This window comes from Corythoichthys intestinalis, chromosome 17, assembly GCF_030265065.1.
Source record: "Corythoichthys intestinalis isolate RoL2023-P3 chromosome 17, ASM3026506v1, whole genome shotgun sequence".
NCBI classification, from domain to species: domain Eukaryota; kingdom Metazoa; phylum Chordata; class Actinopteri; order Syngnathiformes; family Syngnathidae; genus Corythoichthys; species Corythoichthys intestinalis.
In genome coordinates this window covers 26,597,682-26,612,486 of record NC_080411.1, presented here as the reverse complement: position 1 = coordinate 26,612,486, position 14,805 = coordinate 26,597,682, and the positions used below count along the sequence as shown (strand labels likewise).

At 37.9% G+C, this 14,805-nt stretch overlaps 2 protein-coding genes across 3 annotated transcripts; one reads left to right on the top strand and one right to left on the bottom strand.

The window, feature by feature from the left end:
- Window positions 1-2: 2 nt before the first annotated feature.
- On the bottom strand, window positions 3-6,526 carry gpn3 (GPN-loop GTPase 3). The gene is made up of 8 exons (XM_057819024.1): window positions 6,353-6,526; window positions 6,152-6,260; window positions 5,256-5,423; window positions 2,455-2,579; window positions 2,258-2,373; window positions 1,502-1,598; window positions 1,096-1,224; window positions 3-543 (listed from the first exon to the last, which is right to left on the bottom strand). The coding sequence occupies exons 1-8, from the start codon at window positions 6,398-6,400 to the stop codon at window positions 478-480; spliced, it is 858 nt and encodes a 285-aa protein (XP_057675007.1). The 5' UTR covers window positions 6,401-6,526; the 3' UTR covers window positions 3-477.
- A 450-nt stretch (window positions 6,527-6,976) lies between these two features.
- On the top strand, window positions 6,977-10,947 carry rnf170 (ring finger protein 170). 2 transcript variants are annotated; one of them, XM_057819026.1, is made up of 7 exons: window positions 6,977-7,233; window positions 7,411-7,569; window positions 7,660-7,738; window positions 7,862-7,976; window positions 8,447-8,520; window positions 8,620-8,751; window positions 9,393-10,947. In XM_057819026.1, the coding sequence occupies exons 2-7, from the start codon at window positions 7,427-7,429 to the stop codon at window positions 9,660-9,662; spliced, it is 813 nt and encodes a 270-aa protein (XP_057675009.1). In that variant the 5' UTR covers window positions 6,977-7,233; window positions 7,411-7,426; the 3' UTR covers window positions 9,663-10,947. The 2 variants fall into 2 exon arrangements, with proteins under 2 accessions (XP_057675009.1, XP_057675008.1); XM_057819025.1 differs by having other exon boundaries at window positions 6,979-7,233; window positions 7,408-7,569; window positions 9,393-10,760.
- Window positions 10,948-14,805: the final 3,858 nt, after the last annotated feature.

Sequence of the window (14,805 nt, the reverse complement as noted above, 5' to 3'; positions counted from 1 at the left end):
GTATTTAATATTTTTCCAAAACATAATATACACACGTGTTTGGAACACGACACGTTTATATTACAAACAACACCATAAATAAAAAGGCAATGACATAAAAAGGTCAACTCATTCACGGCCATTGATTGCAAAGGCAAATTCATTTTAATTGAGATAGCTGCCATTATTATTATATTTTGAGAGGGGGATGGTTGGCATTAAGTGATAGTTTCAGTGCCAATGACGGCGATACATTTCTAATCCATTCAATGGCAGCGAAATTATTTCATTAAAACATTAAAGTGTATCCCGGAGCAGGAGGGTTGTTGATGTGTTTTCTGAAATTGAGTGCTGTAAGCCAAAGTGATGTGTGGTCAATATAAAAAACAATGGCACCCAGTGTGTTAATAATTGGGACTTATAGACTACTATACTTTGTTCTTCATTTTTCTTTTCGGGTGTTCAAATTAAAATGTCTCAAACTTATGGTAACATTTCTCAGCTTTCCACTTGCCCTTGGAAAAACTCATCATAATTCATGTCATCAGGGTCTTCTCCAGTTTCCTGTAAAAGAGGAGGCAGTGGGGAAAAAAATAAACATTATTTAATGACAATTATTGAACACATAGGATTCTCTGTTTATGATGTCCCGACGTATGCCATTTTGAGGACAAAAACAAGATACAAGAATTGTCTCGCAGTATGAGAATACATGCTCAGGGATGACTGGCGTTTTGTTTTATTTGACTGTCGCAAAATGTTTCCCATAAAAATTTTTTAATTATGGCATTTCCAAGGCACGAATATGCACCATGAACTTGTTTGCAGAGCTGTCAAAGAATGCAGTTTTGTGTGACGAGACGCACCACACTAACTAGTAGTTTTCAACTTTCATTTTTTTTTTTATTCACGTCTTTTTCATAAGCTGATTTACTGGAATTTCGACCAATTTACCAACACCGCACATTGAATTAATTTTTATGCAGAGGCCGCGTACTCAGATACTGCCCTAATTTTGATTTATTTGTACATGTAAATTTGACTAACATGAGGCACGTCAATTTTTTTGTTACGATAGGCGAAGCCTCAAGTCAATCCATGCATTAGGTTTATTACCTTCGGTTCCTTGACTTCCAAATCCTCTCCATACTGTATAGAGAAATCAATATGTTGCAGTACTATGTTGATACCTTCCTCGTCCGTGCGGTCGAAAGGCAAAAATCTCACCAAACTGTAGTCATCAATCTGTTAACAGAAATGTTTAAATAAATAAAAGTAAATACGACAGCTTGCATTGCATTCTAAATTATTGGTCTTTTAACCTTCACGGTATATATTGCAGTTAATGCTTTCATCACACAAAGTCATAAAACAAAAATAATTATTTCAAAGCATATTCAGTTAACATGGAAATCAATATTCAATCGTCCCGATTCAATGAATCAATATTAAATATTCTTCAATCTGGGAGTAGCGCTGGTGAAAAAAACTGCAATAACTTTGTCAGATAAAATGCTCTTACCAGTTCACAAATAGCTTTGGTCAGCTTCTTGAACTTCTTACTTCTAATGGCATCAGAGTTATCTCCCATCATTGAGTACATATCAGGGTCAAGGTACCTTGAGATCACAGAAGACAATGATTTGCCAAATACCTATTGCTAGGTTTAAAAATATATATTACTACTTCATATTAGGACTGGCTTCAAAAAGCACAGTGATTCTTAAACAGTGACCTCAAATCGTGCAACCCAATCGCCATGGTGCTACAAAACACTCATCCAGAAATGTATTTTGAAGAAAAAACAGTGCCACTATTTCCAGCAGGATCTGGTGTGACATGTAAAATATTTCAGAGAGCTGCTTTAAACACAAATGGGCAAGAGAGTCAGGTATTCAACTTTACACACTTGACCTAGTAGCAGAACTACAATTCCCTCAAATACAATCACTTAACCCAACCATGGTATGGCTCTCATACTGCCTCAAAAGGCAGATAAATTGTCAGAATGTCGTTGTAGCAAGACTGACATTTCTTTTTAAATCTCGTTAATGAACAGAACAATTAAGGACTTAAGTATAATATAGAACAATGCAACGGTTAATTCTGAATTCAATCTGATTATGAATAACATAAAAAAATGTCATACAGCCCTGTACAGTGTGGGATGAATAATTTTGAATACAACTGTATAGTACAGCTACACAGAAACAAAGGCTGAGCCCTTAACGGATGCATGGCACTCTCTGCCACTATATGAGGAAAAACTAAAGATTACTGTTCAATTTCTTTCTTGGCTTTTGGACTGAGCAGATCCATTTTTGTCATGATGTTTACTTGGGAAATCTCCAATGACACCATGGCACTCAGGGCCGCCATGACTCCTGAAATGAACTGCAGTCAGAACAAATGGCAATTATTTTCACATAAAGAGCACATACAGACAGTGTGTAAATATGAAAGATAAAATGTAACCTTAAAAGATTCCACCATGAACTGTGAATCAACTAGAAAGACTCCACACACCCGAAACTCCCACTGCTGGAGCTGTTCCACCAGCTGCCTCATGATAGGTAGGTGAGTATACAGCTCAATCTGACCTGGAAAAGGTAAAGCTGTTAATATTAAGAGGAGGCACAATGTGGAAAATGTACTTTTTAATTCCTTTGCAAAAATATGTTATTCTCTGGAGTGCCTGCCCACTCATGAAGTGTAATATATTTCATGTATTACTAGGGGTGTAACGGTACACAAAAATCTCGGTTCGGTACATACTTCGGTTTTGAGGTCACGGTTCGGTTCATTTTCGGTACAGTAAGAAAACAAAATGCAAAATATAAATGTGCTAGTTGTTTATTACACACTTTTGTGCTTTCAACAATAGGAACATTGGCCTATACAAAGCTAGAATTTTGCTCAAAAAGTAGCGGGTATTTAAAGATAATAATCCAACAACAATTTGCCTTTCAGACCCCGCGTATTGGTCAGCTTTCTTTCTGAAAGAAAGAAGAAAAAAGAAGTCCTGTGCTAAAGAGAAAAGCAATCCCAATGACAAATATTTTAACATGTATTTTACAAATTAAATGCCTCAATGAATCTTTTTTTTTTCTTATGAACTGTTTTCAAAAGCTTTACTGGTGGATTTTCTCAAGTTAAAGTGCCACACAGAAATGAATAAATTTAATTGTGTAAGCAGGATCTGTGTATTATTATGTATTATTTAATGACAGGTGTTTTAGCTCATTTGAATTTATAGTATTTAAATGGGATATTATTTATTTTATTATGTGTTTACATTTTACAAATATGATGTAGTATTCATTTATATTGTATATTTTATGTTGTATAAATTTAGTTCCTATGTGAATATTCGTTCCTCCTCGTTTTGTTGTGGTGGGAGGGTTTTGTATTGAACACGGGGCCGTGTTGGTTATTATAGCAGAGAAGACAGCAGTAAATCAACAAAGACAAGTCAACTGTGCCCCGATCTACCACTCAAGAGATCTGATGGACTCAAAAAGTGGATTATGAATCTGATTGCATATTAGTTTGAAAATCGACCGGATCCACCGTATTTTTACACGAGTGACTTCCGGTCTGCCTGATCTCAGCTAGTAGTACAGTGGTACCTCTACATACGATCACTTCGACACACGATCTTTTCGACATCCGACGTAAAATTTGAGCCGCCATTTGTTTCTACATCCGACGAGTTGCTCGAAATACGACGACATGACAGCACTGCAAACGAACGCACGGTGGATTTTCTTGTGTGAGAAATCAACACAGTTTTCAAAAAAAGTTGATACAGTTGGAGAAACAAGGAAAAAAGTGATGCTTACCTTTGAAATGAAGATGCAAGTTATAGAAAAATATGAGCTTGGGGTGCGTGTCCCTGAACTGGCTCAACAATACAGCTCCGTGGTCCTCTTCCGACCACCGTTCGCCACTATTTATAAGTTAAGGTGAAAATTATCATTGTGGTAACATTGCCAAGGAAATCGCCAGCTTCGTCACGTTTTTATCATTTATTTAAGAACTTATCCAACACAAAACGCCCATTAAGCAGTTGACTGCTCTCAAGAAAACGAAAGTATTATCTCTACCGCACCGACCTATCTCACTTCGCGGTGCGTTCAGGGACAGTAAAAAGCCTGAACTGGCTCAACAATACAGCTCCGTGGTCCTCTTCCGACCACCGTTCGCCACTATTTATAAGTTAAGGTGAAAATTATCATTGTGGTAACATTGCCAAGGAAATCGCCAGCTTCGTCACGTTTTTATCATTAATTTAAGAACTTATCCAACACAAAACGCCCATTGTCTTAAGCAGTTGACTGCTCTCAAGAAAACGAAAGTATTATCTCTACCGCACCGACCTATCTCACTTCGCGGTGCGTTCAGGGACAGTAAAAAGTGTCCGCCATATTAGAATCCGATTCGTTACATTATTTACAGGAATAATTATTAATTATTATTCTTATTATTATATTATTCTGAATTATTTATTTATAACTTATTTGTTTTTCTATGTTTAATTGCCATTTGTAACAGTGCCAGCAGTATTTATTAAGAATTTAGTATATGTTTTTAGGCTTTGGAACGAATTAATGGAATTATAATGTATTCCTATGGGAAAATCCTGCTCGACATACGACCATTTCGACTTACAAACAAGGTCCTGGAACGAATTAAATTCGTATGTAGAGGTACCACTGTATTGACGCAGGAGGGCCGCGTATCGCGTCAAATACTAATAAACTCTGCGTTCTTTTCGCGTGCGTCGCGTTGAGCTTCTTCTGGGACGCGTCTAACACGCAGCCGCACTGCGACTGGTGTGCATTGGCTGATTAACTTTAACGCCCGCGTTTCACTGCGTTCTCGCGGCGGCCACGTTGTCGCGCCGTTGACGTTTCTGGGTTATACTGTCCTACCGTGTTGGTCCTCATTATAGTAGAGAAGACTGAGTCAATATAATCCACACAAAGAAACTGTAACCTGATCGACTCACAGCCTCGAAAAGTAAGGGTTACATTATGTCAGAAACTCATTCGGTATGCCTCCGTTCCGAACCGAGCACCCCGTATCGAAACGGTTGAATACAAATACATATACTGTTACCCCCTTATATTTTACAAATATAACCTGCAGGTTATCTTGAACACAAATATAAAAACAAAAAGAGATAACAAAGTAAAGCTTTTCCAAGTTGCTTTAGTGAAATAAACATGCATGGGTTTTTTTGTCTCCTCCAGTTGGTGTGAGACAAACTTTACCTGGGCAGTCAAACAGGATGTAGTCATCTTCGACGTGACCCAGGGCTTCTTCCAGCCAGTCAAAGTTGTTGGCAAAGTATTCCATGCAGAAGACCAGACCGCCATTGGGGCCAAATCTAAGAGATGGATCCTCCATCACGTCATCAACCTGAATGAGTTCACGAATGTCTAAAAAAAAAAAAAAGACACCATAACAACACAATCTAACTATAAAATCAGAGGTATTCGCAAAATTAAACAAGCTTTTCTTTTTAATTTATGATCATTCTGGTGTGCAATTGTGTCTACATGGGGCAGTTTCTGTTAAAATATACGGGGTAGTGATAGGACAAAATGTGTCAAGAATCAGAGGCTTGCGTTGAGTAATGGGAGGGGAGTTTTCATGACGTGTGCATCGAGTCGCCCATCATTTGGGTAAAACCCAGAAATTATGAAGCAATGCTGGACGGCTGGACTACATGACTCCTTCAGGAAGTGGTTCGATGGTTTGGCGGGCATTGCAATACAGTACAAAATAAAAATACAGTATACACCAGCTGCAAAACGCAATGGCGATCACCTTTTAACTCACATTTTGTGGATTTTGGGCTGTGAAAGAATATTTTCTATAGCTGGTGGAAAAAAAAATAATAAAATAAACAGTTTGAAGCCAAACACAATGGGAAAGCTATTATTTCTAAATAAAAATGAATAACAAATTATCCTTAAGTTCTACCAATTGTGTAACAATGTTCATACGGTAACCCACGCACATTTGTCTTTTTAAAAAAAAATTTTTTTTAAACAACTAGCCAAAGAATTCTCAACACTGTTGACCTATTAGGCTGCATTTGGCTTTGGCCAAATCAATATTGAAATTCACATGGTGCTAGTGGCTCTAACAAATTATAAATCACCTGCCATTACAGGATAGTCAAAATGTTCAGCAGCAGGGTCGAGATTGACCACTTGGACAGAACGGTTCAAAGACTCAAAATGCTGGATCATCGTAGCGCAGTAGGTACTCTGTAAGGTATAGCAAAACAAGAAGACTGATTGTTAGCTTATTGAGCTAAACGCCGTCTCGACTATCAGCATCAAATTAGTATTTAACATACCTTACCGCTCCCTGCGGGACCCATTACTATCTGAGCATATCGAGGCATGATTTACACCGAGCAATAATATGTTTCTCTATATAAAACTATCTTGCTGGTGGAGAAAAATACATTTTTTTGTCATAAATTAACAACCGGATGCCGGATACTTCCTCGCGCCCATTTTTCAAAATTAAAATTGTTTCAAAAGCAAACGACTGCCATCTACTGTTAAAACTGTTCACAAACAGCTATGCAGCTATGACCAAAGATGTTCCAAGAATGAGATAAGATACTTTGGATAACACGGAAATCAGTTTTCAGAGCAACCTGAAAATTTCTCGTCTTTTGTAAAATCATTTTAGGGTGGTACAGAAACAGAAACACACCATCTTATTGAAAGCTTTCAATAAAAATAAAAATAATTAGCATTTTGAGAGTTTGTTTAAAATTCAAAATTCAAAAGGAAAATTGACTGAAGGAAAAAAAGGAACAAATGACCCTAAACCTTGGGGAACATACCGAGGAATAACCGTAAAACAGAAAATAAAATAAGATAATGAACATAGAACTGAACAGCAACGGGATTAGCTCGTTCTCTCCGACGGATGTCGTGCAATCGCTAAATAAATAGAAAATCTCTTTGCTTATAACATCTTTGGTAAGACTCAAGACGCTTGTCAACCAGGCAATCAAACGAAAGTAGCTATTGCTAGCAAGGTTGTGGTTTGTTAAGGCTAATGCAAAATCGAATTCATTACATTTACATAATTTGATTTACGAGACCCAGGCCACTATAACAATTGCTATAACGTCATGGCAGACCATATTCACTGGCGGGCAGTAAAGTAGCGCCTTTTGAGATAGACTCCTCAGAGAGTTTGTTGCAGTGGAACTAAAAGGTGAGTAGATAACTAAAGTTATAAATGCATTTTATATGCCGACCAAGATACAATGTCTTTGCTCTAACAACTCATAGGCCGCCAGTACAATTTAGATTATATTGTCGTAAGAACGAAACTAATGCTTTGTAGTGTGATCTGTATTTTTGCAACATCTCTCTTTATTCACCCCAGTAGTGGGTTATGAGTGTAAATGATGGAGGAAAATCAGTGTGGAGAGGTGGACTATCTTATCCAAGATGAAGACACGTTAATTGAAGGTGTCAGCAACCAGGTTCTGTTTGTTGTGGTGCTCACCTTTACCCTACTGGCAGGCATCTTAACACTACTATGCAGGTAAGCAAATGCCCAAAAATAAATAAATGAATAAGTAAATAAGTACAAATCGACCTCTCCACAGTATATCTTGATATTTTAATATTACAGAGAGGAGCAGCAGCAAAATATTCACCCTGAGAATCAAGAGCATGTTCGAGCTGTCCGCCAGCAACTACAAACAGAGCAGGTATGCAGACGAACAAACAAAAAAAACACTACGCTATGGACTGGACTAGGTCGTGTGATTAATAATCATCAGAGAGTTATGCCACTGTGTATCATTACCTGTTTTCATTTGAATCTACCCCAGGAGGAAAATCCCCAGCCAGAACCCAGGCAGCAGTATTACAGAGACATGTCTTGCCCTGTGTGTTTACAACAAGCTGTTCTACCAGTTGAGACCAACTGTGGTCATCTTTTCTGTGGTAAGAATATTGTACTACTGGTATTGTAGAAAGGAACAGTGAAGATGATGGACAAAATGGACATACAGTAGCAGATTAAACCTGGCTCAAGGCAGGAAGTATGAGTGGGAATCAGAGTAAAAGAAAGCGCATGTGTGTATACAGTTTGATGTATGATTGTGCATTCTGTTAGCTCACATTGCACAAAAGTGACTGGACTGCATCAACTTCAAACATCTTTGACCACAAAATAAACTCAATGGCTGGTCTTACATCCGCATTTATAAAGGTTACGCTCTTTGAAAATGGTTTTCTTGGTGTTGTTTTATTAATCTGACAGTCATCGCTTTTAGAAATGAATTGTCTGTTGGTTGTTGGGTGAAGAACATATATATAGGGGATTTTAGAGCTTTTTCAAGTGCTCAAAAAATGTTATTTTTTTCCTTGTCATGTTGCCATATTTAATGCAACTCTCATTCATCCCCATATAGGTTCATGTATTGTAGCCTACTGGAGATATGGGACCTGGTTGGGTGCCATAAACTGTCCCATATGCAGACAAATGGTGACATGACATGTATTTTTATTCTTTGTAAGAGTATATGTATTTTTTACCTATGATTTTCTTAAAGTTATAAACTATTTTCCTTGTCCCTGTTTTTAGGTAACATTGCTCTTCCCACTGTTCCATGAGCATGCTGCTCCTCAAAGGGTACAAGATGGAGAAGCAGAACCGCAGCTCATCTTAAGGGACATCAACGATTACAACCGTCGCTTCTCAGGGCAGCCAAGATCTGTGAGTTTCGATTTCTTCTCTAAAAACACACAGCACCCTTCTAAATGATATGATACAAAAGACCCTATAAAGTCACACTGTCCTAAGGTCATAAAACAGTCTTGTAGAAGAATAAAGCTATGTGCCTTACCTTGATTTTTTTCTTATTTATGACAGTCCAAAGCAAGACCAAGCCAAGATTAGTTATAACATACTGTATAGAGAAGATCTAATCCCCAACATGTAATTATCGTCATTAGTCAGAACATGTTGGAATATCCTTGTGAGTGGTCAATGAAAGACAGCCGCAAACACATAAGAAGACTCATAGCAAACACAATAATAACCATTTTCATGCAGAGCTGCTACTACCACTCAACATGCAAATGAGGAGGTAGTGGTTAGCCAGACAGCTCTACACTATGACATGGTGACGCTCAAGTCACTCACCATTAAAAAATCACACTCACTACAGTAGAACATGAGAAGGTGATCCTAAGAATTAATTTTCATCCTATTTCTTAATTGAAATAATTAATCAAGTACAATTGTAACTTTTTAGTTAAGTCTTTTTATTAAACGAAACCATATTAAACATACGGTAAGTAGTAATAAGTCAGTACTAATTGTTGATCATTTTCTTTTCCCTCCATTTAACTCAGCTAATAGACAGACTACGGGATGTACCCACCCTTCTCCGTCACGCCTTTAGGGAGATGTTCTCGATGGGGGGCCTCTTCTGGATGTTTCGAATCCGAATTCTTCTCTGCCTGATCGGAGCTATCACATACCTGGCCTCACCGCTAGACATCCTCCCCGAGGCACTTTTCGGCCTACTGGGATTCATGGATGACTTCTTCGTTATCCTCCTCCTCTTCGTGTACATCTCCATCATGTACAGGGAGGTGGTCACGCAGAGACTCAATGGCTAGAGCGCCGCTCGTCAATCAAAGCCACTCCTGCTCCCTGAAAGTTAAAGCTCATTTTACGATGGAGATTTAAGGCTGAGTGAATCACCAAAGGGAAGATTTCAATACGTCTGCTTTGTTCTGCTTATTTCTTTGCCACTGAGCTCAACTGTTTAGAGTGAGGGATTAAAAAATGGCCTCTGTATTTTATAGATACAGCCAATTTACTGACTATATCCTCAAATAGTGACAGATCTTGAATTGTTACTTCAGTACTATTTACAACTAAATAATAAAACTTCATTTGGTCTAGTGGTCAGCATGTTTGCGTCAAAGCTTGTATGGGTTTTCCCCATCTTAAATAAGCATGCATATTAGGATAAATGAAAACGAAAAATCGTCAATCTTTGTGAATGGTTGACTGTGTGTGCCTTTCGATTGTTGGCGGATTAAACCGTACATCGATCTATTTATGGTATCAGAATTGCATTTTATTTTGGTATCTTGTGATGAATTACCAGTGTAATATAGGATAAATTAATTAATCCAGAAGACCATTATAGTAACTACACTTGAGGGGTGTTATTTGGTATAATAGAGAAAATATGCAGCCACCTTAGTTCTTTAGATGGTTTGCTTCTGAAACGACAGAAGGAAATGATTGTTTGCGATATGGTGTTCATTAGTTCTAGTGGGCCAACAGTTCCTATTACTTAAAATAGTTTCTATTAGCAGGGGCTACAATGGAGGAATGTGGTGTTAGCATTTTGTTTTGGAAATTTGTGTTTTAAGACAAGACCCTGTTTACAGAATCTTCAGTACCAACAAAAATATGTGGCATTGGGACTTAAGTTGCAGAATTTGAGCATTTCCATCAAATGCTTCAGGCATCATTTTACAACTCGTATAACCTGTAAGCTAACTGCATTTGTTGTGTTGAATATTCAATTCATGCAAAATAAGAAATCATTGGATATTTCTAAATGCAGATTTTTTTTGTGTTTGTGTGTTGCATCTGTGGCTGTGAACTGGTGCTTACTGTATCCTGGACATTTTTTTCTCCTTTATAACCTGGACTTGGGGAAATAAATGTGATGCTTGAGCAATGTGCAATTAATACATTGACTATTATTTATATTCCTGAGCATGAAATCAAGGTTTTTGAGGCAGCCAGCCGTTAGAAATAGTTTTTGATGGCACCCTACAGTCGGTAGGTGTGGGGGTGCTGACCTCGATGCTGAAAATGATGCCTGCAACTGGATTCAGGTTATTTTTTGCCCTTTAAGTGTGGTAATATGCAGTACAAAAATCATTCAGGTTCTTCTGACCTCTCTTAACATAGGTATGTTATTTGTGTTCCTCAGTTTGTCCTTGGAGCATTTTAGGATGCCTCCCGCTCTTTCCCTACTTTGAACTGGTTGGGCAAGAGTCCTCCAACACTGAATCTAAGGCTGGGTGCAATCCACAGCACATTTGTTACAATTCATCAACTTATACAGCAGTGGTGATCAATAGTACAAATCATATGGGAATCGGCTATGAAATGTTTGCTCACTGGGTGTGATACAACATAAAGCAGCTAAGAAACACCCTGTTAATTTTGAGAAGAAAAGATAAAGGTTCTAAACCCTGTACGTTAGATTTTGGAATATTACTTTGATAACATAAGTCAAATGGTACTCCTGCAACCAACCGATGGATACAAAATGGAGCGAATTATGAGATTTTTCTTAAAAGCATTCAGTACAAAGTAGGAGACAGGTTACCACATTTTTCAGTTTTCACTCTTTCATGAATTGCTTCCCATCAACTCAACTTGGAATAATGATTTATTATTTGATATCCGTTTCATTTTATATTTAAGTGTTTTAAATTATCTAGACAAACATGGAACTAACAAGAATACATTTTAACATTTCTGTTAAAACAGGTTTACAAAAAATAAATGAATTTTGCACTTACTTCAACATAACACAAAACATTTTACACCCACTTCAGCATAACACAGTAAAACATTATTTGAATCCTTTGAAATGTTATTACATCCTTTGAAATGTTGGTGGTGTGACAACCAACAGTAATAAATTGTATTAAAACGGACAACCAATCCCTACTCGTTTTTTTTTTTTTTTTAACTAAAAGCTAGGCTATCACTAACATTAAGCTGTTGATCGAGAGAATATGAATAAAAACTAGCTTTTTAATGGAAACACCTTCATGACTACAAACCTATTGTGTAAAATCCCATGAAAAGAATAGTGAAGACCTTAAATGTTTTAAATTGAATCTAAAGTCATTGTAATTGTGTGACTTTATTGTAAAACCAATGTAGATTATTTTCTGAGCACATTTATAATACAGTACAGTGATACCTCAGCTCACGAACATAATTGGTTCCCAGAAAGTGTGTTTAAGGCGAAAAGTTCGTCTTCCGAACATTTATTTCCCATAAGAAACCATTAAAATGAGAATAATCCGTTCCCAGGTCCCTATAAAACATAATTTTCTACTAAATAAGCCTTAAAACTACACAAAAATATACCTTATTTTCTTTAATGTCTTCTTAGGCTTAACACTAGCCTGTGGTGGGGTCTTTTTCGGTCCCATAATAGCAAAAGTACACTCAATATGGTCCAAAATGTCTATCAAACACAAACCACGTCCGCACTCAACGAAAGGGAGGGGACGAACTGGGACGCCGTGAGCGTGCGTCAGCTTCTCGTGGCGCTGTTCGACCGCGTGGTTTGGTTCGTCCGCCGAAAACTAGTTCATCAGCAGAGACTATATGCTCGCAAATTTAATGTTCTTGAGGCGAAAAGTTCGTGAGCTTAAGCGTTCGTGAGCTGAGGTATCACTGTAATTTCAATGCTGATATTGAGCAACACCGCTCTCTAGTGGTCGGGTTATAGCACAGTGTGACAACCAGCTCATTGGACAGTGAACCCTGCTCTCCAATATAGTATAAAAACTGCAGGTTTATGCGAGGGAGCAAAACATTCAGAAACAACCAAATAGAGCACCTGAAAAGTATGAGGGGATAATATTAAAAAAAGAAAAAAAAGGAGGGGATAATCAGAGCTACTTTAGTAGGCTACAGTTTAGAGGTGTCGTTAAAACTTTTGAAATGATTGAATTTCACCTTTTTAATCCCACAAAATATGATATTTAAAAAGGGGATTGCAGACATTTGCATATATCCAGTGAATGCTTTTCGTCAGATTTTTGTTTGCGAAGGACACATTCTGCGTCCTATATGGTATACTGGAGACGGGTTTCAATAAGCTTCGGCTTCTCCCGTCAGCCCTCTTCTTTTCGGGTTGAATTAATTGTTAACAAATATAAATGCTGTATGTTTGGATTGTCAACATACATGTTAGGGGTGGGAACCTCTTGGTACCTCACGATACGATACGATTTGCGAAACAAAGCTCACGATAACGATGATCTGATGATATGGCGATACAACGATTATCAATACATTCAGGAAATCACTACACAATCACTACATAGTGTTCCCATAACAAAAAGTGGAGGAATATGAGAGACTAAAGATAAGGTAGTCACAACATGCCTTAACAATCAGCTCTGTCGCAAAGACAGAACATTATCCATCTGCTGACATACGCAAATGCTGTCTAGTTCTGATTAAATCTGTACCAATTTTATGTGTCATTGAACTGCTTAACTGGTCACTAAGTACTTTGGACAAGATTCTCAACAATGCGACCTACAGTGAGCCAACGCCCATGTCCGGCCATACTTTCACGTCTGGATAAATGAATATCTCTTAGCAGAAAAACTCTAACCTTATGAATGAGCAAACGGATGATTGACTCCTTGACCCAAGAGTCACGTCTAATCAATGACTTTGGGGAAGATAATTCATGTGTAAAATAAAAAAATACTGTACTTGTATCACAATGTGAAATGCCTACATTATCATGCGAAGATTTGCGTCCTTTGGTTTAATGGAGATGGGATTTAATAAGCCCAGGTTTCCCGTCAGCCCTTGTCTTTTCTTCGGGTTAATTAATCTTATCACAATGCTATCTTGTAACTGTCAATGATACCGATGATGATGACAATAAACAACAAATAAATAAATAAATCATTCTAGGATATTCCACAAACTAATAAACAGAATAACAAGCTTCTGCTGTGAATTGGAATGAGTTTATCACTAGTAGACGTCCAATCCATTTGAACTGGGAGGGTGGCAGCCATCCCTCCCACTTCAAACGAATTAAACGTCTATGGCCGTCAGTGGCAAGCAATGTAAGGCATTGAGGGAATTTCGGGCCATTTCAGGTCATTACCTGTTGATTTTCAGTTACTTTCTGTTGATTTTGGGGTATGTCATGGGTCACCTCCTGTTCGTCAACTCAAAATATTATTTCGAGTTAACGAACAGGAAGTGACCCCCGAATCTCCCAAATGATTTGGCAGTGACTCAAACCCAACAGGAAATGACCTGTAAATGCCCTAAAATGAACAAAATGTGACCTGTGAATGCCCTGAAAATTGGAAAGAATGATTGTAAATGCTCTGGTTCCGAATGAACGAATGTTCCCAGTCTAAATGGATTGGGCGTCGAGCACCGTCAATGGCAGCCACTCCCACTTCTATGGTCATCAGTGACAGTTATGCCAGGCAGCAAAGTAATTTTGGGCCATTTCAGGTCATTACTTGTTATTTTCAGTCACTCAGTTGATTTTGGGGCATTTTATGGGTCACTTTCAGCTGATTTTAGGTTACAGACCAGGAAGTGACCCGGGAATGAATAGGCAGTGACTCAACAGGAAATTCCCTCAAATGAACTGAAAGTGACCTCTAAATGCCCCGAAAATCGGAAAGAATGGTTTCGAATGAACGACCTTTCATTCCCCCTTCCCAGTCTTAACGGACTGGGCATCCAACGCCGTCAACGGAAGCAATATAGTTAACTGAGAAACTATTATGGTGGAAGATTTTGGTAGCAACTTCTTGGTTCCTTTTATTTTTTGAACATTAACACCTTTTTTTAAATGATATATCGATTCTTGGCTGGAGCATATCGATAACTTTTTGGGATACAACGTATCACGATATATCACCATTTCGATAATTTGTCACGTTCCTAATGTGTATGCAGTCTAAACTCCACCCACCCAACCCGTCTGAGGCAGAC